At 37.0% G+C, this 27,228-nt stretch overlaps 1 protein-coding gene across 14 annotated transcripts in view; it reads left to right on the forward strand.

The window, feature by feature from the left end:
* The first annotated feature begins 279 nt into the window (after positions 1-279).
* CDC42BPA (CDC42 binding protein kinase alpha) overlaps positions 280-27,228 on the forward strand; it is a 331,875-nt gene continuing 304,926 nt past the window's right edge. For 7 of the 14 annotated variants that reach the window (XM_054519250.2, XM_054519256.2, XM_054519274.2 and 4 more), the window contains exon 1: positions 346-1,830. In XM_054519250.2, the coding sequence (XP_054375225.1) occupies positions 1,653-1,830 (178 nt within the window). In that variant the 5' untranslated portion in view covers positions 346-1,652. Of the gene's footprint in view, positions 1,831-27,228 lie in introns of all 14 variants that reach the window. The other 7 variants (XM_054519311.2, XM_054519266.2, XM_024248084.3 and 4 more) reach the window with 2 other exon arrangements.

Consider the following 27,228-nt stretch of genomic DNA (forward strand, 5'->3'; position numbering starts at 1 on the left):
AGCCTGCGCCCCGTCCTGCCGCAGCTCCCGGCGCGGCCCGGTCATCCCGCCTCCATAGGCTCCGCCACCGCCGCCCGGGCCTCCCTCAGCCCTCCCGAAGCTCCGCATTCCACGCTGCGGCAGCCGCAGCCTCGCCGCCGAGGCAGTCCCCACCCCTCCCCTCGGGCTGGCGCAGCCACTCGCGCCCCGAGCCCGCGCCCCCTTGGGGGCCTCCCCTGGGCGCGCCGGCCCGACCCCGCCCGGCTTGGCCGCCGGCTGGAGCTGAGGCTCGGGCAGGGCGGGGGCGGGGAGTGGAGGGCGTGTGCGCGCGCGTGTGCCGGGGCCGGGGGGCCCGGCCGCCATATTGGATCCGGACTCGTCCGCAAGCCTCCGCCTGTGTGCGGCGGGACTGGAGGAGCCTCGCGGAGCCCAGGGCGCGAGCGCGAGAGGAGAGGGAAGGCGGGGGAGGGCTGGAAGGGAGAGGAAGGGAGTGGTTGGGAGCCGGGCTGCCGCAGCCTCTGGTCTCCTCAGCCGCGGAAGCGACCCCTCCTCCTGCGCCTCGGCCGCCTCCCTCCTCGCTGAGGAAAGATGCCCTTAGCCCAGGGGTGTGAAGAAGGGGGAGAAGTAGCTGCCAGAGCCGCCCGCGCCGCCGCCGCAGCTGCTGCCGCTTGTGTCCTTTGAATTCAGAGAAGCACCCCCCACCCCCGCCTGGGGTGTCGGGAGCCTCCGGCGCGGCGGCCGCGGTGCGGGTGTGGGGGAGACCGGGCTCTCCGCCCGGCGCGGCGCTGCTCGGCCCACGAGCGACCACCGACATGGAGTGGGCTCGGGCGGCCAAGTAGCCGCTTCTCCGGAGCCCGGTGCCAGTGCCGCCCGCAGCCCGCCTTCCACCCCCGGCCGCGCCGCCGGTCAGGCCCTAGGGTGAAGCCGGGAGGAAAATGAAGAGTTTTCACCGGAATCCGTTGAAAATAGGACTGACTGCAAAGCCTTAAAAAAGAAGGACCTAGGGAGCAGAAACGAAAAGCCACCTCCGGGCAAGACTTGGCGTGCTCCGAGCCGAGGGGCTGCTTCAGGGACCTCGCCCCCTCCCTTTCCCGCTGGAGGAATTGCCGCTGATGCATTATCCAAGTGGTGGTTGGGAGGATTTGCAGCAACATTTTTGGTTTTCCCTCCCCCTTCTATGCATTCTGTTTTTTTCCTCCCTTTTCTGTTTTTCTTCTTCCCGGGAAGTGAATTGCTGATGCAAATCGGACTTTACTCATTAATGATGCAACCGGATTCGTTTCAGGATTACGTTGCACGAGTTGAATTTTGAATGAAGGAGAAGAGTTTTTTGTGTGTTTTTTTTAAGAAGTGTTGACTCTCTAGTTCGTTGTACTTTTAATTATTATTTTATTTAAATATACGATTTAATTGTATTCTTTTAAAAATGCATTAAGTATATATTTTATGGTAATTTACCCTCAAAATATATGTATATGGATGAAATTGAAGACGCTTCAGTTAAGTGAGGTTACTGGTGTGTTGGATGTTTAATTCAGCACCAGCATTGCATGACAGTTGTTTGAATAACAAGTGGTTTATTTTTAAAACCATACCTTTTAAAATTTAGGTTCAGATAATAGTAAAAGTCATCATAATAATTTAAAGGAAAACCAGCAGAAATCGAAGCAAACATGTCTGGAGAAGTGCGTTTGAGGCAGTTGGAGCAGTTTATTTTGGACGGGCCCGCTCAGACCAATGGGCAGTGCTTCAGTGTGGAGACGTTACTGGATATACTCATCTGCCTTTATGATGAATGCAATAATTCTCCATTGAGAAGAGAGAAGAACATTCTCGAATACCTAGAATGGGGTAAGTTTGTAATTTTTAAAGAAACTGTTCATCTTTACCTGGTCATTATGATTTAATTGTTATAGAGAGTTATGAGTAAACTCCGTTGAAAGAAAAAATACAATAAAAAAATAGACACTGGTTATTCAAGATTTTCCGCTAGTTTTTGGTAAATATTTTCCCAGGAGTAAAATTGTGCTGCTCAATTGTTGCCTTGATTTAAGGCCTAGCTAATGTGGAACTTGGCGATGAAGAACTTATGTTTTTAGGTCAACAGTAAGAGATTTTAAATCAATTCTGTGATGGGCAAAAGTGGATTATTGGGTACAGTTGCCTAATACATGGCACTATAATAGTCCTTCATTTGAAAGGTATTTATTGGTGGAAACATTCAGACTATGGAAATTATTCTCAAAATGGGAGGAGATATTAAAATATCTGTGTTTGCCTTAGGTCAACAGGAAGCTGAAGGTGGTGATCAGTGGGTTTTATTTCATCTCTGCATAGGTACAAGGAAAGGAAAGTGCTAAACATGGACTTTCCAAAAATTATGTTTGTAAGATTAAATGACATAGTTTAAAAATTTTGTGATAGTAGTTGATGGAGAATGGGGGCAGCTTCCACTTGAGAGTTAGATTTTACTCTAAATTTAATTTAAATCTAAACTGGTTAGATTTTTGGCTTCATTCTTCTAAATATAGATGTGATTTAGAAGACCTACTGTAGTGGAATAGATCAATGATGTGAGCAAACGCTCCATGACCTTCAAGCTTGAAGCCTTGTCTCAAGTTCTTCAGCGTCTGCTGTTATATACAGGGCACACTCTAATGTCCAGAAGTTCACTGTTGCAATAAGCACGCATCGTCACCCAGATCTGTCTATAGTAGTGGTACGTTGGCTTTTGAAGGATTTTGGCCAAATATTATTTTGTACCTTTGGAATACTAATCATTTTAGTTTGTTCTTATGCTAAGTTCTTATGCTAAAATATCTGTTCCCAAGTAAAACTTCATTTTCCTGAAGTAAAAGTCAAGTGCTGATTGTGTCTTTTTTTTTTTTTTTTGGATTTGAAATTTATTCAAAGTTAGTTTCTTAGGTAAACCACTGATCCAAGAATGCCTATGCGTAATAACTTTAATTATTCAATTTGCCAGTATAAGAAGGTTTCTAGCAACGTGATGTCATAAGGTTTAAAAAAATATGTAAATGTGAATAGAATAACTTTTCAAAACAGACTGCCAGACTCATCCTGGGAATGTAAGAAATCTAAACCATCTTTCAAGTAACTTCTCACTTAAGAGTGAGACAATTTTGACTTTGGTACTGGTTTTGTGGGTATACGTCTTTTATTTGTTGAATAAAATATTTTGTAAAGCATATGTAGTTTTACATCCCATGTTTCACAAATTGAGAAATTCTGTAGTGTTCTTTAATTTTTTTTTTTTTTTAAGACTTAAAGCGTTTTGGTACTTTTAGAGTTGGAACTTGAGTTCTTAAGTCATGGTTACTTAATGACACTCTAGTCTGTGATTTTTGTCATTTAGTATTCTTTCCTATCTGCGAAGCTATGGGAGAACTCTGTATGTACCAGTAGTAAATATAATTTTAAATGATTTATAATAGAGAGAAAACTATCCTCCATTGCCTTCTGATTATTAGAGTTTAGGTAAGTAGTTTTATGTAATGAGATATTTCGCTGTATTATCAGAGTAATTTATATGTATTTTCCATTAAATATGTTTTCTTGGATGTTGTTTCTTGTATATGTATAAAAACACCTCGTTTATGTATATTTTTATATAAGCCAAATATCAAATAAGTATTTGGCTGAATATTATTTTTATTAATATAGAAGTTTGGATAAAGAGTAAAAAGAAAGTTAATAATGGAAAAGGCTGTCAGGAGTTGTGTAGTGAGTAGTAGTATTTGCTGTCTTTAAGTTATTTGAGAATTTAGGTTAAGAATGCCAGTCTGTTTAAGAATTGAAATAGATCAGATGTTCTTCATATGAATTGATAACTACATTTTGGGGAAATGTCCGATTTTAATTACCTAACAATATGTGAAAATCAGTTAAGACTAAGAATATTTCCAAACTGTGAATTGACCTCAGTTCAATGTTCTAAACATTATTTTTTAGGACTCTGGTGGAAATTTACACGGATTGTTGTTGGGTTAAATTTGGTAATTTAGATTTGCCTTAAATGGTGTAATTTTAAGTTTGATTTTTAATAATTGAAAAAATTGTCTTTATTTAAATCTTTAAAAGACTTTGCAACAGGAACGCGGTATTAATAATACAAGTTGTCACATATTTGTGTTCGTTATTTATATTAATGAAAGTGTCAGCTAGATGCTACTTATTTTTATGCTGATGATAGATTACTCTTACAGTAGAGTCAGCCAAGATTCTTACCGGCTGTATTCAGCTTCATTTCTATCAATTTCATTTTATTCCTAGTTTTAGTCCATTTTATTTTTATATTGGTACAGTTCATGTTTTGTTCATAGCAGTATCATGACAATAAGAAAACTGACAATTCAAAGTCAGATATGTTGTTTTTCTTTGACAGCATTTCTTGCTTTTGGTGCTGATGACTTGAGGGAGGAAATAAGTGGAAAGAAAAAGAGAGGATTAAGCCAGTGAGCACTAGAGCAAGGGAATAAAAGTGCCTTAAGACTATAGATCACATTTAAATTTAATAAGATGAATTATTTTTCACTTATAGTAAATAATATTTGAAAGACTGTGTTTTTTGTCTGCTTAGTTTTAAGTTGAAATGATTATGGTTTGTATGTTCGTGTATACAGTAATAGTCTGGATGTCAGCATAACTCTAGAATAAATTACAGTGGAGTTGTAGAAGTAAAAATAACTTCCACATTGTAAACTAATTTGCTAGTAATGACTGAATTAGTATATCATTCGTTAAATCGGCCACACCCTACTTTGAAGTGGGAAATTGGAATTTTAGGGAATTATTTACCAATTTACTTAAAAATGTAAGATAATACAAAATAAATATGCAAGGCTGTCTGTGTGTGGATAACTGTATTTTGGTGCTTTTTGAATTTTGGACTTTGTAACATACAGAAATTATCACTAAATAACTAATTTTATAGCTTATTCAGATTTTATATATACATAGAAAATAGTCTGTTTAATAAATTTGTACCTAGAGCATATCAGCAGGTACTATGCTTTAAGCTTTTCTTTTTATTAGAATAGTTTTAAAGCTGTTCACTTTTTTTTTTTTACACGAGGGTTAATTAAGTGAGGTGTTGATGGATCTGTATCTTTTCTAGGATACTTTTGTTCTTCACATATGCTGTTCCTCATTGTTAGCTTTTCCTGAGTAGAATTTATTAATCAGTCCAAATTATCAAAATGTTCATTTAATACAGATGATTACATTTATTTTATTTAAGTTCTCAACTAGAATAATCAGCAATATTGGTTGGGTACTTGTTTCCTTTACACTAGCCACCTAATATTCTATTCTAGGAATGATAATGAGTAATTACAATTATTTTATCCAGTACAATGCTGGCACATGGTAGAAGTGTGTTCAATAAATGTAATGGCTATTATTATAACATTTCTATTTGTCTCTCTCTTTTTAAGAGAAATTACACTTATAGGTAGTTGCCAGATGATACTGGTTACTGGCATTCATGATGGAATAGCATTAAGAGAGATGCTGCTGATAAAATTACATCTAGGAAAAATTCCCTATAAAGTAGAGGGAACTTAGATATAATGAACTAGTGCTGTCAACCCCTAAAGTCTTTGAAATACTTGATGTTCATTAGTTCTTGTTTTTAGGAACATCACCCCTTTTATTTTATGTATTGATTTATTTTAGAGACAGGGTTGTATTTTTTTTTTTTGTTTTTAGGAACGTTACTCTTTTTATTTTATGTATTGCTTTATTTTAGAGACAGGGTTGTGTTAGTCTGTTCTCACATTGCTACAAAGAACTATGTAAGACTGAGTAATTTATAGAGAAAAGAGGTTTGATTGGCTCACAGTTCCGCAGGCTACAAGGAGGCATGCAGGGGAGGCCTCAGGAAACTTGCAATCATGGTAAAAGGCAAAGGGGAAGCCGACCCAGTCCTGCGTGGCTGGAGTGGGAGGAAGAGAGGGAAGGGGGAGATGCTACATGCTTTTAAACAACCAGATCTTGTGAGAACTTACTCACTATCACAAGAACACAAAGGGGAAGTCTGCCCCCATGATCCAGTCACCTCCCACCAGGTCCCTCCTCCAACACTGGGATTACAGTTCGACATGAGATTTGGGTGACGGCACAAATCCAAACCATGTCAAGGGTCTTACTATGTTACCTAGGCTGGTCTTGAACTCCTGGGCTCAAGAGATCCTCCCACCTCAGCCTCCTAAAGAGCTGGGATTACAGGCATGCACCACCACACCCAGCTTTTTTAAAAAAGGAATGTATTGCTTTATGAGTGAAAACAGGATGCCAGGATTAACACTTTAGGAATTTTAGAAATATATTTATTTTATATGGAAATGTGAGGCATACCTTAGTATAGCAGTATATAAAAACAAATAGTGCAGTATGTTGGAAATTTTATGAAATGTCCCATAATTCCTAGGACTTGAATACTATTACACAGTAAGCTCAGGCTATTTTAGGATAAAATAATTTAGCTCAAATAAATATTTTATTGTAACACTCTTCTATGGCAGTCAAAAATTTGTTCTCTGACCTTTTTCTCATTTGGTACATTTATTGACAGTATGTTATGTATGTAGCTCATTGTTTTTCTCCTGCTGGTTGTGATAGGTTTTAAAATCAATTACTAAGTCTAACCAGCATTTAAAGAAATTAAAGACTAGAATAGAAAATATAAAGTACATCAAATGTAGAAGGAATAAGTATTGTTGTGCAAAACATTGTGTTTTTCTGTATTTCTTATTCCCATATTTCTTACTATAGGTTGAGATAAAAAGAGTTTGAAATACTTTAGTGTAGGTGCAGCTATGCTATGTTGACTGTTAAACAGTGTAAATATAGACAGTTCATTTTTTCAAAAAGGACACACGATAGATTAGGGACTTACTCAAGAACCTAGTGAAGGGAAAGAGTGTAGGTATGGGCAAGATACAGACTTGGAAATAGATGGGAAGAGGAGACATGGGAGAGGAAGAACAAGAGAATGAGTAGGGAGAGGGAGATAGAGAATGACAATGAATACTGTGTTCCTGAGTTGCTACTTCAGTCTGACTTGTTGAATGATAGGGTATTTTTTTTTTATGATTGGGTATTTTTAATTTAAAAGAACTTAATGGGCAGAGGAGTTAATTTCACTCTTTTGTTTTTCCTTCAATGGTTTATTGTCTCTTCCTTTGTTTTTTTCCTTTTCTGACTTTGGGCTAATGGGCGTTGACTTTGATTGATTGTCAGAGGTATATACATTTTTGAGTTTGAGTGATAACCATATGACCTATAAACAAAGGTAGTAGTTTCTTGGTTTTAGCTTCTCATCACGTCAGCTGAACTCTAGGGTAGATGTAGGTGAGGATTTGCTAGTTCTATCAGATTTTTTCTTATCATTTGTTGCTCAGGAAACTGCCAGTTTTAGGTATCGAGGACCAAGAATTGCTTAGCTCCTTTTGCCCTATCTTGATGAGTCAAGAAGTCTTTGCATAATAATTATTATGAGAGACCATCATGGCTCACTACAGCCTCAACCTGCTGGGCTCAGGTGATCCTCCTGTCTCAGCTTCCCAAGTAGCTGGAGCTATAGGCATGTGCCACCATGCCCAGCTAATTAAAAAATTTTTGTGTGTATGGAGATGGGGGTCTCATTATCTTGTCCTGGCTGGTCTCAAACTCCTGGCCTCAAGCGTTCCGCCTGCCCTAGGCTTCCAAAGTGTTGGAATTGCAAGTGTGATCATCTGCACCTGGTGTGATTTTTGTTTTTGAATTACCCACACTGTAAGTATAGATCATCCCAGACACAAGTTTTTTGTTGTATATAAAAACTCCTTTCCAAATCTAGGGGACTTCCTTTTCTTCTCCATTAATGGTGAGTAGAACTCCAGGATTATTCTTTCTAGCTAGCTTCTACACACTTCCTTCCTATGACTGCCATCTCTTTTTCTAATCAGTAGGTAGGGAATGGCTAACCTTCTATTGGCTAGTGTTTATCTGTCACTGTATGAGAGCAGCACTTTAGCTTTCATGTTAATGGGGCACAAAGACCTGGCTCCCTCTTTCCAATCCCACTGTTTGCCTTTATTCTTCCTCATGGAACTGTTTGCTTCCCTTTTGGGATTAGGGCTTCTTCACTCTAACCTCCCTCCCTAGTTTCAAAGTGTGTTCTGGAAATCCATGGGATATTTAATAGATGCTTGAGCAAGGGGAAAGGTTTATATGAATAAATCAGTTTGGGAAACAATTTTAGACAACATTTAATGTTAAAAAATACAGCAGATTATCCTAGAATTTATGAAGTTTTATCTGACTATGGAATAAGCTTTTTTTTCAGAGTGTCTGGAGGATGGCTGGCAACCAGTGTTTCATAGAATACGCTTTGGGAAATGTTCTTCCAGTATAAGGTCATGGTTTTTCTTGTAACTTCCTGAGTAGCAGGGTTAGAAAGAAATATTGAGAGAAATTTGGGATATTGTGTGGATTGGAGAGAGAATCCAAATCTGAATAAGTTATATTTTACTTAGTGGCTGTGAACTTCATTTTCTGTGTGAAAGTCATGTGCATTGAAAGATAAATTTAATCATGGTGAAATAACATGAGTGATGCTGTTGGTAAAATTACATCTAAGAAAAGCACCCTAAAAAGTAGAGTGAAATTTGACATCATAATGAACCACTGTTGTCAACCCCTAAAGTCCTTGAAATTACTGAGAGATCTCTTAATTATGACCTTTTCCTGTTCTAATTAAACTTACTTTTCTTTATGTGTAGGCATTCACATTAAATACAGAAATTCTCACTTTTTTACAGCTTTCATTACTGTAGATGTTGCAAAACTATTGTCTATCTGAAAAGATTACATTCATTACTTTGTGATTTTTAAGAGGAAAATATCATGGACTCATATAGTTTTAAAATCCTGTTACAGTGTTAAGTACTGTTTTTTGTAGTGTAACACATTTTTGCTAGGCCATTGGTTTCAGACTTTTGGACTAGTGTGGGAACTTTACTACTATTTATTACATCCATGAAGTGCTGTGTTTCTAGTGCCAGCAACTGTTTATATATACTGTTAAGGAAACTAGAAAATATATACTTTTATTAAGGAGAAAACATAATTGGTGCTGTTTTGGCATTGTGTGAACAATTAAAACTGTGGTTACTATTAACTTTTGTTCTGAGTTTTTGGGAGGCCAGATAATAATCGTAGAGGACAATCTAATTTCATTGTTTAGAGACAAGACAGCATATGGGGGAATAAAATTAGTTTTCTCTCTCTTTTTTTTTTTTTTTTTTGGTAGAGATGGGGTCTCACTATGTTGCCCAGGCTGGTCTTGAACTCCTAGCCTCGAGCAATTCTCCGACCTTGGCCTTTCCAAAGTGCTGGGATTACAGATGTGAGCAGCCACACCTGGCCTTTTTTCTTTTTTCTGATTTAGATTTATTTTTCTTTTTAACTCTTCCTCACCAGTGCCATTCTTCTCACCCCTGATCTAATTATACTGGAAAGTACTACTTATATGGATGAAAACAATCTTTTGAAAAGATTGTGAATTATTTCAGTCATGTGCAATCATTTGTTAACTTTCAGTTTTATTTCAGATTGCTTAAACATCACTGTAGGCTTAATCAAAGAAAAAAACACCTTCTGTTTAGTTTGGTCTATTCATAGTGATAACACTTAATCCAGTTTCCTTAGAGTTTCCATGGTGAATATCTACAAGTAGAACACCTAAACTGAAATGTTTCCGTTCTAAACCAATATACTGGAAAAGAGCAAGGGGTTTTGGATTAAGACTGACTGCTTTGATTATTAGCTGGGTGATTTAGTTATTTAACCTCCCTATGTCTCTTTGTGAAAAATGGACATAAGACTAACCTCCCTATGTCTCTGTGAAAAACGGACATAAGACTAATAGTTTATTTTTCTAAAAAGTTAAAAGTTGGTTTAGGATTCTTCCTTTTCTGGTGATTTATATTTGTATTTTGTCAGCTTGTTTCCCATTCTGTTTTTTTTTTTTTTTTTTTTTTTTTTTTTTTTTTTTTTTTGAGATAGAGTCTCACTCTGTTGCCCAGGCTGGAGTGCAGTGGCATGATCTCAGCTCACTGCAACCTCCACCTCCTGAGGTCAAGCAATTCTCCTGCCTCAGCCTCCCAAGTAGCTTGGACTACAGGTGCACGCTGCCATGCCCAGCTAATTTTTTTTTTGTATTTTAGTAGAGACAAGGTTTCACCACATTGCCCAGGTTCATCTTGAACTCCTGAACTCAGGCAATCCACCAGGCTAGGTCTCCCAAAGTGCTGGGATTTTAGGCATGAGCCACCATGCCCGGCCTCCTATTCTGCTTTTTAAAATTTCTATTCTACCTAGCCTTATGATAAAGGAATAATTAAAATGCCATTTATTGGTAAATAATAACTGAAATGCATAGCTATACTAATATAAGGATGTAAATAACTATTTTACTATTAACATATGTTCATATCTTACTGATAGTATTTTATTATATTGGGATTGAAGATGCCAATATTTCTGTGTGACTGTGCAAAAAAATCTTACAGGATAAGCTTTTTGCATTGGAACATTTTGTTGTTATATAATTATTCTTCAGTAAATATCAAGTTAATGCTCATTCGTCCACCAACAACAACAAATATGAGATGACTAATTACATTTTATTTTTATATTTATATATCTCCAATCTGCACATGAGTGGTAGAGTTCTGGACCTCAGCGCAGAAGGTTAAAATCATCATGAAAAATTATTGATGTGTTGTTCATTTAGGACTTTTTATGTATTAAAGATTATGCAGCACTCATAAATGTATTTGTGACCTGACAGTACGACACAAATGTGTGGTGTGGTATGTAGAATCTTAATGTATGCTAGTGTTTCCTAAAATTATATTTCTAGAGATATAAATGAATATTCTGAAAATTAAGAGTTCAGTGGCTACGTAAGATTGGAAAATAGTGCTTTTTGTATGTCTCTTTGGATATTACAAAGCACATTATCATAGAAAAAGTTTCAAAAAGTTTGGTGTAGAAACCATTTAAACTTTGTTTTACCTAGAATTTGCCTGAGTAATTTAACATTAGAACTCCTTATGAAGAACAGCTGACAGAGTTTGGGAACTGCTAGTATATACTTAACCATAGGTAGTGTGAGAGCCTTTAAACTGGTTGTGTGACAGAAAGTGGTTAATAAATTCTTCTACCACATAAATTGTCACAATTTATATCAATTTCCAAACCAAGGCAAAGGTTTGAAGGTTTGCCTTTATCCTTTCCATATTTTTTAGCCTATCTGTTTATGTCATCTAAGCAATATTAAGTTGGTGTGGAGTTTTGCATGGGGTGTATATATCTTTACAAAGAAAGGACAGTGAGACTTGATATATGCCTTCAAGGAGTTTATATGTGCAATTCTTGGTTTGCAAAGATGCACCTGCTAACCTAGTGATTTTGTTTTTTTCCAGTAAAGCTTTATTATGTTCTAATCCAGTTACCTCTCTAACCATTGGTACAGAATTTGGGATCGATATTGTCATGGCTGTGAAATAGAACAATGCTAATTAGATTTTATGAAAGTTTTGTAAAAGCAGTATAGTTGTCTTGCTACAGCAAGAATCCCATCCTTAAGTATCATCGTTTACTTAGAGTGGCTAATGCAATGCCCCAAGTTGACTCAGATACTATTAAAAGCACTCAAGCATCTACTTAGAAGTGGTATGCCCTGAGATTTAAAAAATACTTGTTTGAAAAGATTAGGAAAAGCCCCCGCTATGAAACAGTGACTAAAGCCCCTTTTTGAGATTGTATTGCTAGCTACCTATGATCTTGTGCTGAGCTAAAAGCATAACTAAGAAACATTTAACAACAGACTAAGTTCAGGTATGTAGTGAAGCTGACATATGATATCATAAATCTTTTCCATACTCTTTACTTATAGAGATTCTCTTAGAGTTTATGGCTAAAACTACAATAATATTTTCAGGTCTAGTGTAGTATCTGTTTCTGCCTTTTTGCTGCATGCCTTCATGATGTGTTACCCATTTCTGACTAATAAATGCTAAGTTGACAGTTTTATTCTAAGAGTCCTTTGCTGTGTTATGTTGCTTGAGGCTGTGATTAAGTGTGATCATCATATTTGTCTCTTTTGCCTATGTGCCTCTGGTAATCCCAGTTAAGTGTAGTAGCTCATGAGTTCTGGTTTTATTCAACCTCTGTGTGCATCTGGCTCAGTTGACTTCTCTGTATTGAACGTGTACAAATGGATTACATTCCTGGATCTTACTGACCTTATTAATCATGTTTGTTTTTCCATTAAATGCTAAGCAATAACAACTTCCTTGTTACATGTACCTCTAACCTGAAAATATTGTGAATTCTACACATCCAGGACCTTTGTAGAAGGAATTAAAAAAAAAAACACTTAAAACATGATCCTTTGATCATGTCGACATCCTGCTTAATATTCTTCAATGACTACTGAAAGCTTTCAGAATGACATTTGAACTCTTCTTTAGCATGCCATACAGAATTTTTAATATGATCCTGTTTACTTCTCTTTTTCTTCACTTTATTTATTTTAGTTTTTTGAGATGGAGTCTTGCTCTGTCACCCAGGCTGGAGTGCAATGGCACCATCTTGGCTCACTGCAACCTCCGTCTTCTGGGTTCAAGCAATTCTCCCGCCTCAGCCTCCCGAGTAGCTGGGATTATAGGCACCCACCACCATGCCTGGCCAATTTTTGTATTTGTAGTAGAGATGGGGTTTCACTATGTTGGCCAGGCTGGTCTCAAACTCCTGACCTCAGGTTATCCACCCACCTTGGCCTCCCAAAGTGCTGGGATTACAGGCATGAGCCACTGCTCCCGGCAGATGCTATGATATTTTAATGGCTGAAAAAGTGGGTCAAATTTGATGATGGTGATGAAGAAAATAATTTTCATAATCCTTAAAGTAGATGAACTTCGTTGAAAGAGAATAAAGTCAGCTTAATAAGAATAACATCTAAAGGTATGAGAGGACCTAGTAATCCTTGAAAGACCAACCTTAGGAGACTTCTCTGACAGCAGGAAAAATAAAAGAGTAAACAACAAGAAATGAAAAGGAGGTTTCTTGAGACAACAAACCACAATGCAGACATTATACAAATGTGGGTTACTTTTATCCTATCCATTTTGGGATTAATGTAAAGAATAAGAGTAATCTATAAAGAGTAATGGATTTAAGGTTAAAAAATGTTTGCCTCAGCTTCCCAAAGTGCTGGGATTACAGGTGTGAGCCACGTGCCTGGCTTTTTCTTCACTTAAAAAAATTTTGAAATAATCTCAAGTTTACAGAAACATTGCAAATATAGTACAATTTTTTTCCTCTGTAACCATTTGAGAGTAAGTAGCCTACCTAATGCTCTGTCATCCCCATATATTTTCTGCATTCTTCTACCTAACCACAATACAACTATTAAAATGAAGAAATTAACATTGATGTATATTGTCATCTAATCTTTAGGGCTGAATTGTTCAGGAAGGAGAAGGGAATGGCCACTTATTATGTATGTATGTGTGTATGTGCAATTTTATATTTATTTTCCACTGTCATCTTAAAAATTATTTAAAGTTCTTTAAGAAATTTACCTATAGTAAAATTCACTTATTTTGGTGTGTATCCTGTGAGTTTTAACAAATGTAAAGTCATGTGACCACTACCATAGTCAAGGTACAGAGCAGTTCCATCATCCCTAAAATTCTCTTGTGCTTTTCTTTTGTCCCACACTCATCTTTTATTCCAGCTATAAATGAATTTGACTATTTTCCTAATTAAACCATGACTTTGATTATTCATGACTTTTCACATATTGGTTAAATTGTTTGGAAACTCCTCTTTCACTGCACCCAATAGGAGACATTTGGTAATGTAGGTTGAATGAATTATGCCATTATACTTGTTATATGCAAGGTTAGAAGCAATAGCTCTAATCTTGAAATATTGTATGAAACTCATGTTTTTAATGCCAGGGACTTGTTTCTTCTTTGATTTACCCTATTTTATTTCAAAGTAATTTTTTCCTTTTTAAAATTATTTAATAATTAGAAATAGTGATAATAAAAATTCAAAAGTGATTTTTCTGGTTTTCTTTTTTTTTGAGACAGAATCTTGCTTTGTTGCCCAGGCTGGAGTGCAGTGGTGTGATCTTGGCTCACTGCAACCTCTACCTCCTGGGTTTAAGCAATTCTTCTGCCGCAGCCTCCTGAGTAGCTGGGACTGCAGACATGTGCTACTATGCCTGGCTAATTTTTGTATTTTTTGTAGAGAGGGGTTATCGCCGTGTTGACCAGGCTGGCCTGGAACTCCTGGCCTCAAGTGATCCGCCCACCTCTGCTTCCCGAAGTGCCAGGATTACCGGCGTGATTACAGGCGCCACCACATGTGGTCAAAAGTGATTTCTTATATGAGTAGTCATTTATTATCCCCTAGCAGTTGGCAATTTGTAAACAAGTACTTCATGGTGGTGAGGTAAGGAGAAGAGGGTGCTGCTATTTAAAAGAATGAGGTAAAATGCAGATAATCTCAAATTTTTCAAGGTAAAAGTTCTTAGATTAACTCTGCATTTCACTTTATTTGCACAATGTCCATCATAAACTTTAGAGTCTGGTGATGATGGATTGAGCATACAAATATAACTTCATTTCCTTCTGCAATTCACTATAACACTATAATAAAGTAATTTTTTTTAAAGAGTCATAAACCTTTAAGGATGATAAGAGTGGTAGAAGAGACTATAGAAACGAAATTTTGGAAGCTGAAAAGCAGGTAGAAGAGTAGTAATGACTTAGGAGATCTGAGAAAGTCAAATTCCACATTAGCAGTGGTGAAAGCTGAGGACCTGTTCAGTTTACTTGGCAGGATCTTCAAAAGTTTTAGAAATTGCTATCTTTAGGAACCTCTGGAAGTTGAGGTATGGGTAGGGCTAAAGTACAGAGGATTGATTGAGGCTGGTTTAGAAGCAGTAGAAACTCTAGAGCAATTCCCCTGTTGAGTGCCATTGGGTTACTTTATCCCTCTCCTCAAACAATTGTTGGATGTTCTTAGTACAACAGAGGTTTTCTGGATTGGGCAACATAGGCATAGTTTATGGTGGACATTTCATATTGAAAATAAGGAGATTAAGTAAATTTGTATTCTCTTCTGCTCCCAGAATGCTGGCAACTAGGCCTTTATCACAAAGGCAGGAGATTAGAAGAGTCTTGTCTGGAGAATCTGACTCTCCCCAAGAAGAAAGAACTTAGAGATGCAGATACCGGAGGCTTCTCAGTAAAGGGCTCAAGGCAGTCACACTACAGTGAGATTTGTTATCGGGGTTTCACCCAAGGATTTGGAGCTTCACATCATGTTTTAGTTCTCATAATTAAATATGAATGGAAAACAGAATTGCCAGACATCTGAGGATCCTCAAAGCCTCTATAGGGTATAGTCCCAAACAAAGAAAGCAACCCACATGAAACATACTTTTCAGGGAAAGCATAACTTTGAAAAAAAAAACCCCCAAAAAAACCAAATCACATAAAACTATCAGTATTTTCCAGAGATGAGAGAAAATACTGCAGTCATGAAGTCAGGATGCCATAAAAAGGAGCAAAAGAGAACGAAAAAAATTCTTTGAAATTAATATGATAGCTAAAATGGAAACCTCAGTACAAGATTGGAAAGTAGAAAAGTGGAGCAAAAAGCCACAGAGAGATAGAAAAGAGGAGATAGTGGAGAAAATTAGAAGACCAATTGAGGAGGCCTGAATAATAATCTGATGAATGATAGGAATTCTAAAAGAGCACTTTGATAGAACAGAGGGGAAAAAAATCATCAAGTAATACAAGAAAATGTTGTAGAACCAAAGGACATGAGTTCCTAGATAGAAGGGGCCTACCAAATACCCAGGTCAGTGGATGAAAATAGATTCGCATCAAGGTTCAGAACCAATATATTTTGGAATTCCTACAACTCTGGGGACAAACAAGAGACCCCAAAAGGTTCCAAAGAGTGTGAATACAAAGGATAAGAATCAGAAACGCTTTGGCCTTTTCAGCAGCAACTCTAGAAGCTAGAAGACAGTGTTAATATTTTGAAGGAAAACAGTTTCTAAACTGAAATTCTATATCCAGACAAATTCTTAAGTATGAGGGTGGGATAAGGACATTTTTAGGCATGAAGGTGTTAAAAATTCTGTAACCTGTGGGCTACAAATGGTTTACTTAGGATAAGGAGTTTCCCAGGATATGGGACTTCTAAAACCAGCAAAGTCTTAGGCAAACTGGAATGAGTTGATTGCCTTAGCTGCAACTAGGTAAAGGAATGAATGAAGATGAGGAAGTAACAGGATATAGGAAGCAGGAGATACGATGCGGGAGAGAGTAGAAAGGATTTCCTAAGATTGTAATGAAGGGAGAATACAAAATGACAACTTTGCACCAATCATAGAGGTGAACCATAACAGATAGGATGCAGTTCAGAAGGTTTCAGGACAGACTTAAGTATCTGATATGGATGAACATCTTGAGAGGAGATTTGGAAATCTGGGGAGGGTTTAAGGTTGCTTAGGAAATGAAGCAAATGAGAAAACAATAAGAAAAATAGAAATTTGTTTAGGAAAGGAAAAGTAATAACTTATATGGTTATAGTAATGGAAACACTTAATATTTATGTAACTAAAATTATGCTATAACCATATTGGGAGGGTAGTATGGAAAGGGAATTTTTTTTTGCTGGAAGTGGTAGTAGGTACGGGGCGTAATGTTTTTCCTAAATCTTAAGTGATGATTGAATGTGTATTTATGAATAACTGATAAAAATGAAAATTTTAAAAACAGCTGTAGTTTTTACAGAATTAAAAAGTCTAAATCTGGCTGGGCACAGTGGCTCATGCCTTAATCCCAGCATTTTGGGAGGCTGAGGTGGGCAGATCACGAGGTCAAGAGATTGAGACCATCCTAGCCAACATAGTGAAACCCTGTCTGTACTAAAAATACAAAAATTAGCTGGGCATGGTGGCACATGCCTGTAGTCCCAGCTACCCTGGAGGCTGAGGCAGGAGAATCGCTTGAACCCAGGAGGCAGAGGTTGCAGTAAGCTGAGATCGCGCCACCGCACTCTAGCCTGGCAACAGAGTGAGGCTTCGTCTCAAAAAAAAAAAAAAAAAAAAGTCTAAATCCTTTACTCCTACTTCATTGATCTTATTTTCAAACTTGTGTTTTTCTTTTTGAGGTATTTCTAAGTCCTGTAATCAATGAGCTCAAAACTAGATAGAGGGAATGGGAAATTTGTGTTAGAATTTATGAGTATATTCTTTGAGCAGATCAGTCTTTTTCTTCTTTAGTTATTTCTCAGTTCTTATAGATGGCAATTTATAGTCTTTGTCTTAGGAGTTTACTTGATTCCTGAAAAACCTATGTAGGTTAAATTCATTAATGATACACAGATACTTCGGTGAACACACAGCAAAAGAACGCTAACAGAGCAGTGAAGACAAATCACACAAATGATGTAAATGATGCAAATGATGGATATGATTATTATTTCTTAAAACTAAGGAGCTGCCAGGTGCTATGAGGAGGCATCAGAATACATGTCAGCTATACAACTGCAAAGGTAGCTTTGGTTTAGCAGCGCTTACCTGCTCTTCTGAAGTTCAAGTTGATACTTGTAAATGCAAAGAAATGCCGTGTGTGTGTGTAAATTCTCATAGCTTTTGGAGTACAAGAGGTTTTTGGTTACATGGATGAATTGTATAGTGGTGAAGTCCAAGATTTTAGTACACTCGTCACCTGAGTACTGTACATTTTACCCAATATATAGTTTTTTGTCCCTTACCCCCTTTCGTCCTTCTCCCTTCTGAGTCTCCAACTCCATTATACTACTGTCTGCCTTTGTGTACCCATAGCTTAGCTCCCACTTATAAGTGAGAATATACGGTATTTGGTATTTGGTTTTCCATTCCTGAGTTACTTAGAATAATGGCCTCCAGCTCCATCCAAGTTGCTGCAAAAGACATTATTTTGTTCTTTTTATGGCTGAGTAGTATTCCATGGTATGTGTGTGTGTGTGTGTGTGTGTGTGTATATATATATATATATATACACACACACACACACACCATATATTCTTTATCCATACATTGGTTGATGGGCACTTAGGTTGGTTCCATATCTTTACGGTTGTGAATTGTGTTGCAATAAACATATGTGTGCAGGTGTGTTTTTGATGTAATGACTTATTTTCCTTTGAGTAGATACCCAATAGTGGGATTGCAGGATCAAATGATAGATATACTTTTAGTTCTTTAAAAAATCTTCATACAGTTTTCCATAGAGGTTGTACTAACTTACTTTCCCACTAGCAGTGTATAAGTGATCACTTTTCACCACATCCACAGCAACATCTATTGTTTTTGACTTTTTAATAATGAGAGGTGCCTTATATTAAATGAAATTCCTCTTGTAGTGAATTTCAACTTCTCCTAGAGAAAATCCCTTGAAAATCTAAACAACTGACCAGCTCTTCCCTACATGTCTGTTTTAGGGCAAGGTTAAGAGAAGTTTGTTTCAGGGGATTGCTGAACTGTAGGACTCTGAGAAAACTGGTCAGCTTTCTAACTACTCCTGAGTCAGGTTTTCAGAGGACGAGAGTGACGTCTTTACTTACTTTAACATTATGACTCTTTACATTCAGATGCATATTGAAAAACATACCCCAAAAGAAATTATTATTTAATTATGTAATACTTTGCTTCCTTGTATTAGAAATCATTCTGTTTAGTTTGTTGACTACTTCTGTTACTCGAGGTCGTTTTTATTTTCCAGACTGTGGGTCATTTATTTTGTTCGTGATTGCATACCTAAAAATTTATCTTGCATTTTATCTAAAGGGAAAAACATCAAAATAGTAGCAAAGCCATTAAAAATTTACATGCTAAATCTGTAATCATTTTAGTTTCTAAATTTAATGTCTTTATTGAGAATCAATAGCATTTAAAACAGATACTAATCAGTGTATCTAGATAACATATTTACAGCTTAAAATAGGGTTAGGATGAAATATTTATGACAGTTTAGTATATTTTGTTTTCAATTAGGTATATTACTAAAAAAACATGTAAACCATTCCATTTAAAAAAAGAAGGAGATGATGTAATATAACTAGTATTCAGAAATGACAAAGGAATTTTCCCTCCAGCTGTAGAAGTATTTCCTTTGCAACAGTGTTTCTAATTTATGTTTCAGTTCTCAGATATACAAAGATGATTTTTGTGAGAGGGTATTAGTTTTTTAACAGACAATTAAATTCGATTTTTGAAAACCCTAATTGTTTAGTGTTCATCAACCCTAAGAATTTTTACATAAAGCTGCTTAAATATTAGTTAAAAAGTCAAGTTTCATTTTCTTTCCAAAATTCTCTGCACATGGCTCAAACTGTATTTGAGTCTGAATTTCTTTTGAATATCCAGAAAGCTTTATGAAGAAATGCCAAGAAAATGTTTAGTTCAAATTCACTCTTCTTTCATAGAATGACTTTCACTTTAACTGTTTCACTTGATTTGTATTTATGCTACTCTACAGCTGTCAATTTCTGAAAGTTACCAGTCTCTAGAATGTAAAGAGGTATATATGATTCTATTCTAGCATATTGAGGTGAAGTTATAGATGACCAATGAACAATGTGTTTTGTTCAGCTTAGTTTTGATTAATTTTCCTTTTTTATGGATATTGAATTATCTTTATAATTCAGTGAAAAGGCAATGTTTGAGATACTTCATGTGCTTTCTTCTCTGTAAAGTTCTCAGTTTTTGTCACTGAAACCTGTAAGCCACTGAGCTGCTGCTCTCTGTATCTGCTTATGCCAGATAGTCCTTGGCTTTCATTTGCCAGAATGCAGCAAGCTTTTTGTTATATAGCTTCAAATGGCTTTTTTCCTTAAAAGAAGCATGTTTTTGCTGGAGAAGCATTAATCCATATTACCAGTTTATTATAAAGGACAAAACTCTGGGACAGCCAAATGGAAGTGATGTGTAGGGCAAGGTTTAGGGTAAGGGAGTAGAGGGGGAGGATTTCCATGAGCTCCTTAATTTTCTTCTGAGTTTTTAGGTTATAGCACCAACATACTAATGACACTAGCTGGTTTATATACATGTTTAGTCAAATTATAAAAAGTAAAAGGAACTATTTTCCTGAGGATATTATTACAAAAAAAATGCCTCAAGGTGAGTAAGGGCAATTGTAATAGTGGTTGAATTTCTAGTACTATTTTGTCATAATTTCACTTGTTATTTTTTATGTGTTTATGTGTGTATATTTCTTGGATGTGCTTTAACTGTTGCTTGTCTTCAGTACCTTGGCAATATATATTAATTTGGAATTGTAGCACAACTCTAGGGAGGGAGGTACTCTGGAAAATGCCATATGTGTGAAATTCTTACCTACTACACTGAGAGAAAGAGAGAGAGAGATTTTTTTGAGACAGATAAAAAAAATTGTATATAGAACACTGCTTTTTCTCAGTCTGCTTTCTTTTGGTGTATGTATATATTTATGTATATATATGTGTGTGTATATATATATATATACACACATAAAACAAAATTTGCCATTTTAACCACTTTAAAGTATATTATTCAGTGGTGTCAATTACATTTCAAAATGTTGTATAACATCACCACTATTTCAAAAACCTTTTCATCAGCTCAAGCAGAAGCTCTGTATCCATTAACCAACAACTCTGCATTCTCTCCTTCCCCCAATTTCTGGTAACTTCTGATCTACTTTCTGTCTCTGAGTTTCTACATATTGTAGATATTTTGTATAAGTGGAACCATTTAATATTATTTTGTGTCTGGCATATTTCATTTAGCATACTATTCACAAGGTTCATTCATGTGGCATTATGTGTCAGAACTTCATTCCTTTTTATGGCTGAATAATATTGCATTGTATGGCTATACCACATTCTGTTTATCTGTTCATTTGTTGATGGATACTTGGGTTGTTTCCACCTTTTGGTTATTATGAATAATGCTGCAGTGAACATTGGCATACAGGTATCTGTTTGAGTCCCTATTTGTAACTCTTTTGCATATATGCTTAGGAGTGATATTTCTGGGTCATATAGTAATTCTGTGTTTAACTTTTTGAGGAACTGCCAAACTTTTTCAAAGCAGTGGTACCCTCATACATTCCCACCAGCAATGTATGAAGATTCAATTTTGCTACATGCTTGTCAACATTTGGTACTTCCTGTTTTTTGATTAGTCATTCTAGTAGGTATGAAGTGGTAGGTGGTTCATTGTGGCTTTGATCTACTTCCTTAATAATTACTGATAACGAGCAGCTTTTCATGTGCTTATTGGCAATTTGTATATCTTCTTCAGAGAAATGTCTGATTAACCCTTTGTCCACTTTAAAAGATAGACTATTTTTAGAAAAGTTTTAGGTTCACAGTGAAATTGAGCAGAAGGTATAGAAATTTCTTAGATTTCCATCCTCCCTATATGCATAGTCTCGCCCATTTGTCTATTTAAAAATTGCGTTTATCTTTTGTTGTTGTTAGAGTTCTTCATACATTCTGGATATTCGTTGTCATGTATATGATTTACACATATTTTCTCCCATTCTGTAGGTTGCTTTTTCACTTTCTTGATAATGTGCATTAACGATATACAAGTTTTTTATTTTGATGAAATCCAATTTGTCCGTTTTTTTTTTTCTTGTGCTTTTGGTGTGATATTTAAGAATCCATTGCCAAATCCAATGTCATATTGATTTACCCTTTGCTTTTTTCCAAAAGTTTTTTTTTTTTTTTTTTGCTGAGGGAGAATCTCGCTCTGTTTCCTAAGCTGGAGTGCAGTGGCACAATGTCGGCTGTCTGCATCCTCCGCCTCCTGGGTTCAAGCGATTTTCCTGCTTCAGCCTCCCAAGTAGCTGGGATTACAGGCATGTGCCACCATGCCCAGCTAATTTTTGTATTTTTAGTAGATGTGGGGTTTCACCATTATGGCCAGGCTGGTCTCAAACTCCTGACCTCAAGTGATCTGCCTGCCTCGGCCTCCCAAAGTGCTGGGATTACAAGTGTGAGCCACTATGCCCGGCCTATTTTTTTTTCCCAAAAGTTTTGTGTTTCACTTCTTATATTTGTTATGAATCCATTTTGTGTTAATTTTTATATATGATTTGAAGTAAGTATCCAACTTCATTCTTTTCCACGTGGAAATTCCAGTTGTTCCAGATTTGCCGTATAGAAAAGAGATTATTCTTTCTGTATTGAATGGACTCAGCATCCTTGTGGAAAATCAACTGGCCATAGATGTTTGGATTTTTTTCTAGACTCTCAGTTCTATTCCATTGATCTATATGTTTATCCTTCTGCCAGTATCATACAGCCTGGATTGCTATAGTTTTGTAGTAAGTTTTGAAATTGAAAAGGGTAAGTCCTCTAAACTGTTTTTCCAGGTGGTTTTGGGTTTTCTGGGCTCCTTGCAGTTCCATATTGTGATGACTGGCTTTTCCATTTCTGCAGAAAAGGCTGTTGGAATTTTGTTAGGGCTCTTCTTTATTAACAAAACCCAATTGACTGTGTTTTCTAGCTTTATTTCCAGTTAGGTGTGGTCATATCAGTAGTTCTGGCTGATTGATGTACAAAGTGATGTGTGATGCTTACCAGAAGCTTCATTAAAAGGAAGACTTTCCCCACTTTATTCCCCTCTGCTGCCCAGAACACATGTGATGTTTTCAGAGCTTGAACTGTGATGATGAGGGCATGAAGGCCATACTCCAAGGATGGCCCAGCAGTGAGCTGGAAGCATCCTGGATTCCTGACAGCTTTGTCAAACTGGACCTTCAAATATCTTTTACTTGAAAGGAAAATATATTTTTATTTTGTTTAAGTTGGGGTTGAGTTTTTTGTTAGAGCTAAACTTACTGTATACACTTTTTCTACTACATTAACTTGGTTATCTCTTCATTGTGTGTACTGTGTGAGGGAGTAAGATAATGTATTACCAGAATTGCTGGAACTATATTTAATTTAAAATTTTTTAATTTCATGCTGGGCATGGTGTTTCATGCCTGTAATCCCAGCACTTTGGGAGGCTAAGGTGGGTGGATCACTTGAACCTAGGAGTTTGAAGCCAGCCTGGGCAGCGTGGTGAAACCCCATCTCTACAAAAATACGAAAATTAGCCAGATGTGGTGGCGTGTGTCTATAGTCCCAATTGCTCTGGAGGTTAAGGTGGGAGGATCGCTTGAGCCTGGGCAGTGTAGGTTGTAATAAGCTGAGATCACACCACTGTACCCTAGCCTGGGTGAGACCCTGTATCAAAAAAAAAAAAATTGTATTTCATATATATGTATTGTGAATTTGACTTTAAAATTATTTTTCCTTAGTATGTAATACTAAAACATTCTTTAACTTAAATGTAGCCTCAACATTTTTTTAAAAAGCAGAAAAAAATGTTCACTGCTGTAACATAGCAGATTGGTCATTTTTGTGCTAACTCGTTGAATATTTTTTATATACATACTTAGTTTTCTACGTAGGAACATTTCTGGTATTTTTATACCTTGCTTTTTTTTTAACTTAATATGATAAAGTGATCTAGTGCAAGTTAATTCACCTCTTTTTGCTTCAGTTTCTTTCTCTCTAAAAACGGGAATAGTTATTACACATGCTTCACATGTTTTGAGCATTAAATAAAATATTGGAGTAGAATGCTAGACCAGTGCCCAACGCGTAGCGAATGCCTGGCCCTCAATGAATGTTAGTTATGATTACCATTATTAATATCGTGTGATCTTAAGCTCTTTTTCTAGATTATTGTAAAATCTTGATAATTACCCTCTTCAAAGTCTGCTTATTATTTCGCTAAATAAATATACAGTTATTTATTAGATACTAAATTTTTTTTTTTTTTTGAGATGGAGTCTAGCCGTGTTGCCCAGGCTGGAGTGCAGTGGCGCTATCTCGGCTCACTGCAAGCTCCGCCTCCTGGGTTCACGCCATTCTCCCGCCTCAGCCTCCCGAGTAGCTGGGACTACAGGTGCCCGCCACCACGCCTGGCTAATTTTTTTGTATTTTTAGTAGAGACGGGGTTTCACTGTGTTAGCCAGGATGGTCTTGATCTCCTGACCTCGTGATCCGCCCACCTCAGCCTCCCAAAGTGCTGGGATTACAGGCGTGAGCCACTGCGCCTGGCCTAAAATTTTTTTAAACATTTAATTTACTTCCATTTATTTGCTGTTACAAATAATGCTATTATAAACTGATCTATGATTAAATGTCATTTTATTACAAGCTAGAGACACTTTTAAAAGCAGCATTTATCCCTTATTTTATAAGGTAATGAAGAAAATGTGAAATAGATTTTGTTTTTCTAAGGTGGAGTTTCACTCTTGTTGCCCAGGCTGGAGTGCAATGGCGCCATCTTGGCTCACCGCAACCTCCACCTTCCGGGTTCAGGTGATTCTCTTGCCTCAGGTCAGCCTCCTGAGTAGCCACCACGCCCAGCTGATTTTGTATTTTCAGTAGAGATGGGGTTTCTCCATGTTGGTTAGGCTGGTCTCAAACTCCTGACCTCAGGTGATCCATCCACCTGGGCCTCCCCAAAGTGCTGGGATTACAGACATGAGCCACTGCACCCGGCAATAGATCTTTTTCTTTTTTTTTTTAAATGACTTTACCATAGTAGCTTTGTATATGAATCTGATGGCAATTGGGGATGTAGATATCTTTTGCAATAAATAATAATAGTCACAGATTGTATAACCCATTCTGATAACACATTATAAGTTCTGTAAGCTTGAGGATTTAGTTTGGTTTAATTCTCTTTTTGTGATAATTTTCAGAAACTAAACATTTAAGTGTTAAAAGGTGATTAAGAATTTGCCATAGTCACCATTTTCCAGCATTTATCACTATTTTTAATTATATATATTTGCAATTATTTGATTATTATTGATCTTCCTTACTAGAGCAGGGACTGTGTCTGTTTTGCTTACCAGCTCTTCCCCAATACCTAACATAAGTGCTTGGTGTATTGTAGCCACTCAATAAATATTTATTTGATTAATGAAAGAATTGGTGAGTGAACAATGGAGTTAAGCGAATAAATAGGGAACAAAATGTTTTGATACAGTTAAATTTCAACATTGAGTCAGTAGCTATGATGAAGAAATAACATCTAAAACTCCAACTTTAGAGATAATTTTGCAGAGATTTGGGGGGAAATACAATAAAATGTAACAAGGAGGGCAATTTAGAGATGATTTAACTCTAAGGTTTTGATTTTGTTTGAATGATAGTGGAAACATCCAGGTAGAATGTTCAGGAGAGAGAAATGTGGGCCAGAGGTCAAAGGGTGGTCATTAAAATAATGACAGTAATTAAATTCAACAAATTATTGAATGTCTACCTTGTGCTAGCTATTGTATAGTTGTGGAAGGTAGGTGAGTAAGACATATTCCTCATAATAATAATTCAATTAAAATACTTCTTACCCTGATAATTCTCTTCACAAGTAAAGTTTTAACAAAGTTAGAATTTTGATTTTAGAATTTAGTGGAAAGCAGTGCTTATGACCAAATTATCTTAATACCTTGTTGAATTTTCGCTATATCTTCTAAGTGATAAAGATGATTTTAATTCAGTGAACTTTGTAGTTGAGACTTTTGTTAATAAAATATTTTTAAAAAGTTTTACTGCCATTCTGTGTAGAAATAATTGGAACAAGATTTTTTAAATAATTATTATGATATCTATCTTTTATCTTTCTGTGGAAAAAAATATGGAAACGCATATGTCTCTAGAGGTATTTAGTGAAATGTGGTTTTCATTTGAAATTAAAATTAATCATCTTTGATTTCATATTTTTTCTTTTACACTATGATACTTTAAAAATTATTGGCCAGGCACGATGGCTCACACCTGTAATCCCAGCACTTTGGGAGGCCAAGACAGGCGGATCATGAGGTCAGGAGTTCGAGACCAGCCTGGCCAATATGGTGACACCCCATCTCTACTACAAATACAAAAATAAGCCGGGCGTGGTGGCGCGCACCTGTAGTCCCAGCTACTCGGGAGGCTGAGGCAGAAGAATCTCTTGAACCTGGGAGGCAGAAGTTGCAATGAGCCGAGATCGCGCCACTGCACTCCAGCCTGGGCAACAGAGCGAGACTCTGTCTCAAAAAAAAAAAAAAATTATCTGTTATAGACCTCAGGGCTATTTGTTATTTTTAAATTGTTTTTAAAACGAACTTGAATTTTGTGAACATTGTACTTTATTTATTGAATTTATGATTCTATAGAAGAAACAGGTCAAATTGCTGGTGGTACGTGTCTTCAGTATTGGAATAAAAAATAGTTTAAATGATAGTACAGTAATAAGAGGTAGCTGATTACACAATACAAATGTTGAGGGTTAATAGTGTGCTTTTGGTTGGAACAGAAAACCTGATGCAAGTTGGTTTAAAGAATATGGGAAGTTTTACTAGTTAACCTATCAAGAGCAAAGGTGGGGTAGACTTCTCGGTTTAGTGGCTCTACAGTATTATCAAACATCCAAAGTCTTTCAGTCTCACTGTTGTAGTGTAGACTTGGTTTGTTTGTTTTTTTTTAATTTTTGAGACAGAGTCTTACTCTGTCACCCAGGCTGGAGTGCAGTGGTGTGATCTCGGCTCCCTACAACCTCCACCTCCTGGACTCAAGCAATTCTCCTGCCTCAGCCTCCTGAGTAGCTGGGATTACAGGTGCGTGCCACCATGCCTGGGTAATTTTTGTGTTTTTAGTAGAGACGGGGTTTCACCATGTTGGACAGGCTGGTCTTGAACTCCTGACCTAAGGTGATCCGCCCGCTTCGGCCTCCCACAGTGCTGGGATTACAGGTGTGAGCCACTGCGCCCAGCCTAGACTTCTTTTTTAACACTGTTTTCCCTCAAGGTTATCGGATGGCACCGGAGCAACATGATTTTTTGTTCAGGTGGGGAGGAGAGAGGGAGGCTACCTGTAGCCCTCTTATTTCATGGAAGCACCTAGAAAATCTTCCCTCCATTCTCAATGGCCAAAATTAGGTCTCCTGTCTATTCCTGAACCAATACAATTGGTATTGGTGCCAATAAGATTATTGAGGTATATGGGCTGTGTATGGGAAGTGCAGTGGTCTTAACAAAGTTAGGATTCTGTTTAGGAAGAGGGAAT

Source organism: Pongo abelii, chromosome 1, assembly GCF_028885655.2.
Source record: "Pongo abelii isolate AG06213 chromosome 1, NHGRI_mPonAbe1-v2.0_pri, whole genome shotgun sequence".
Classification (NCBI taxonomy): Eukaryota; Metazoa; Chordata; class Mammalia; order Primates; family Hominidae; genus Pongo; species Pongo abelii.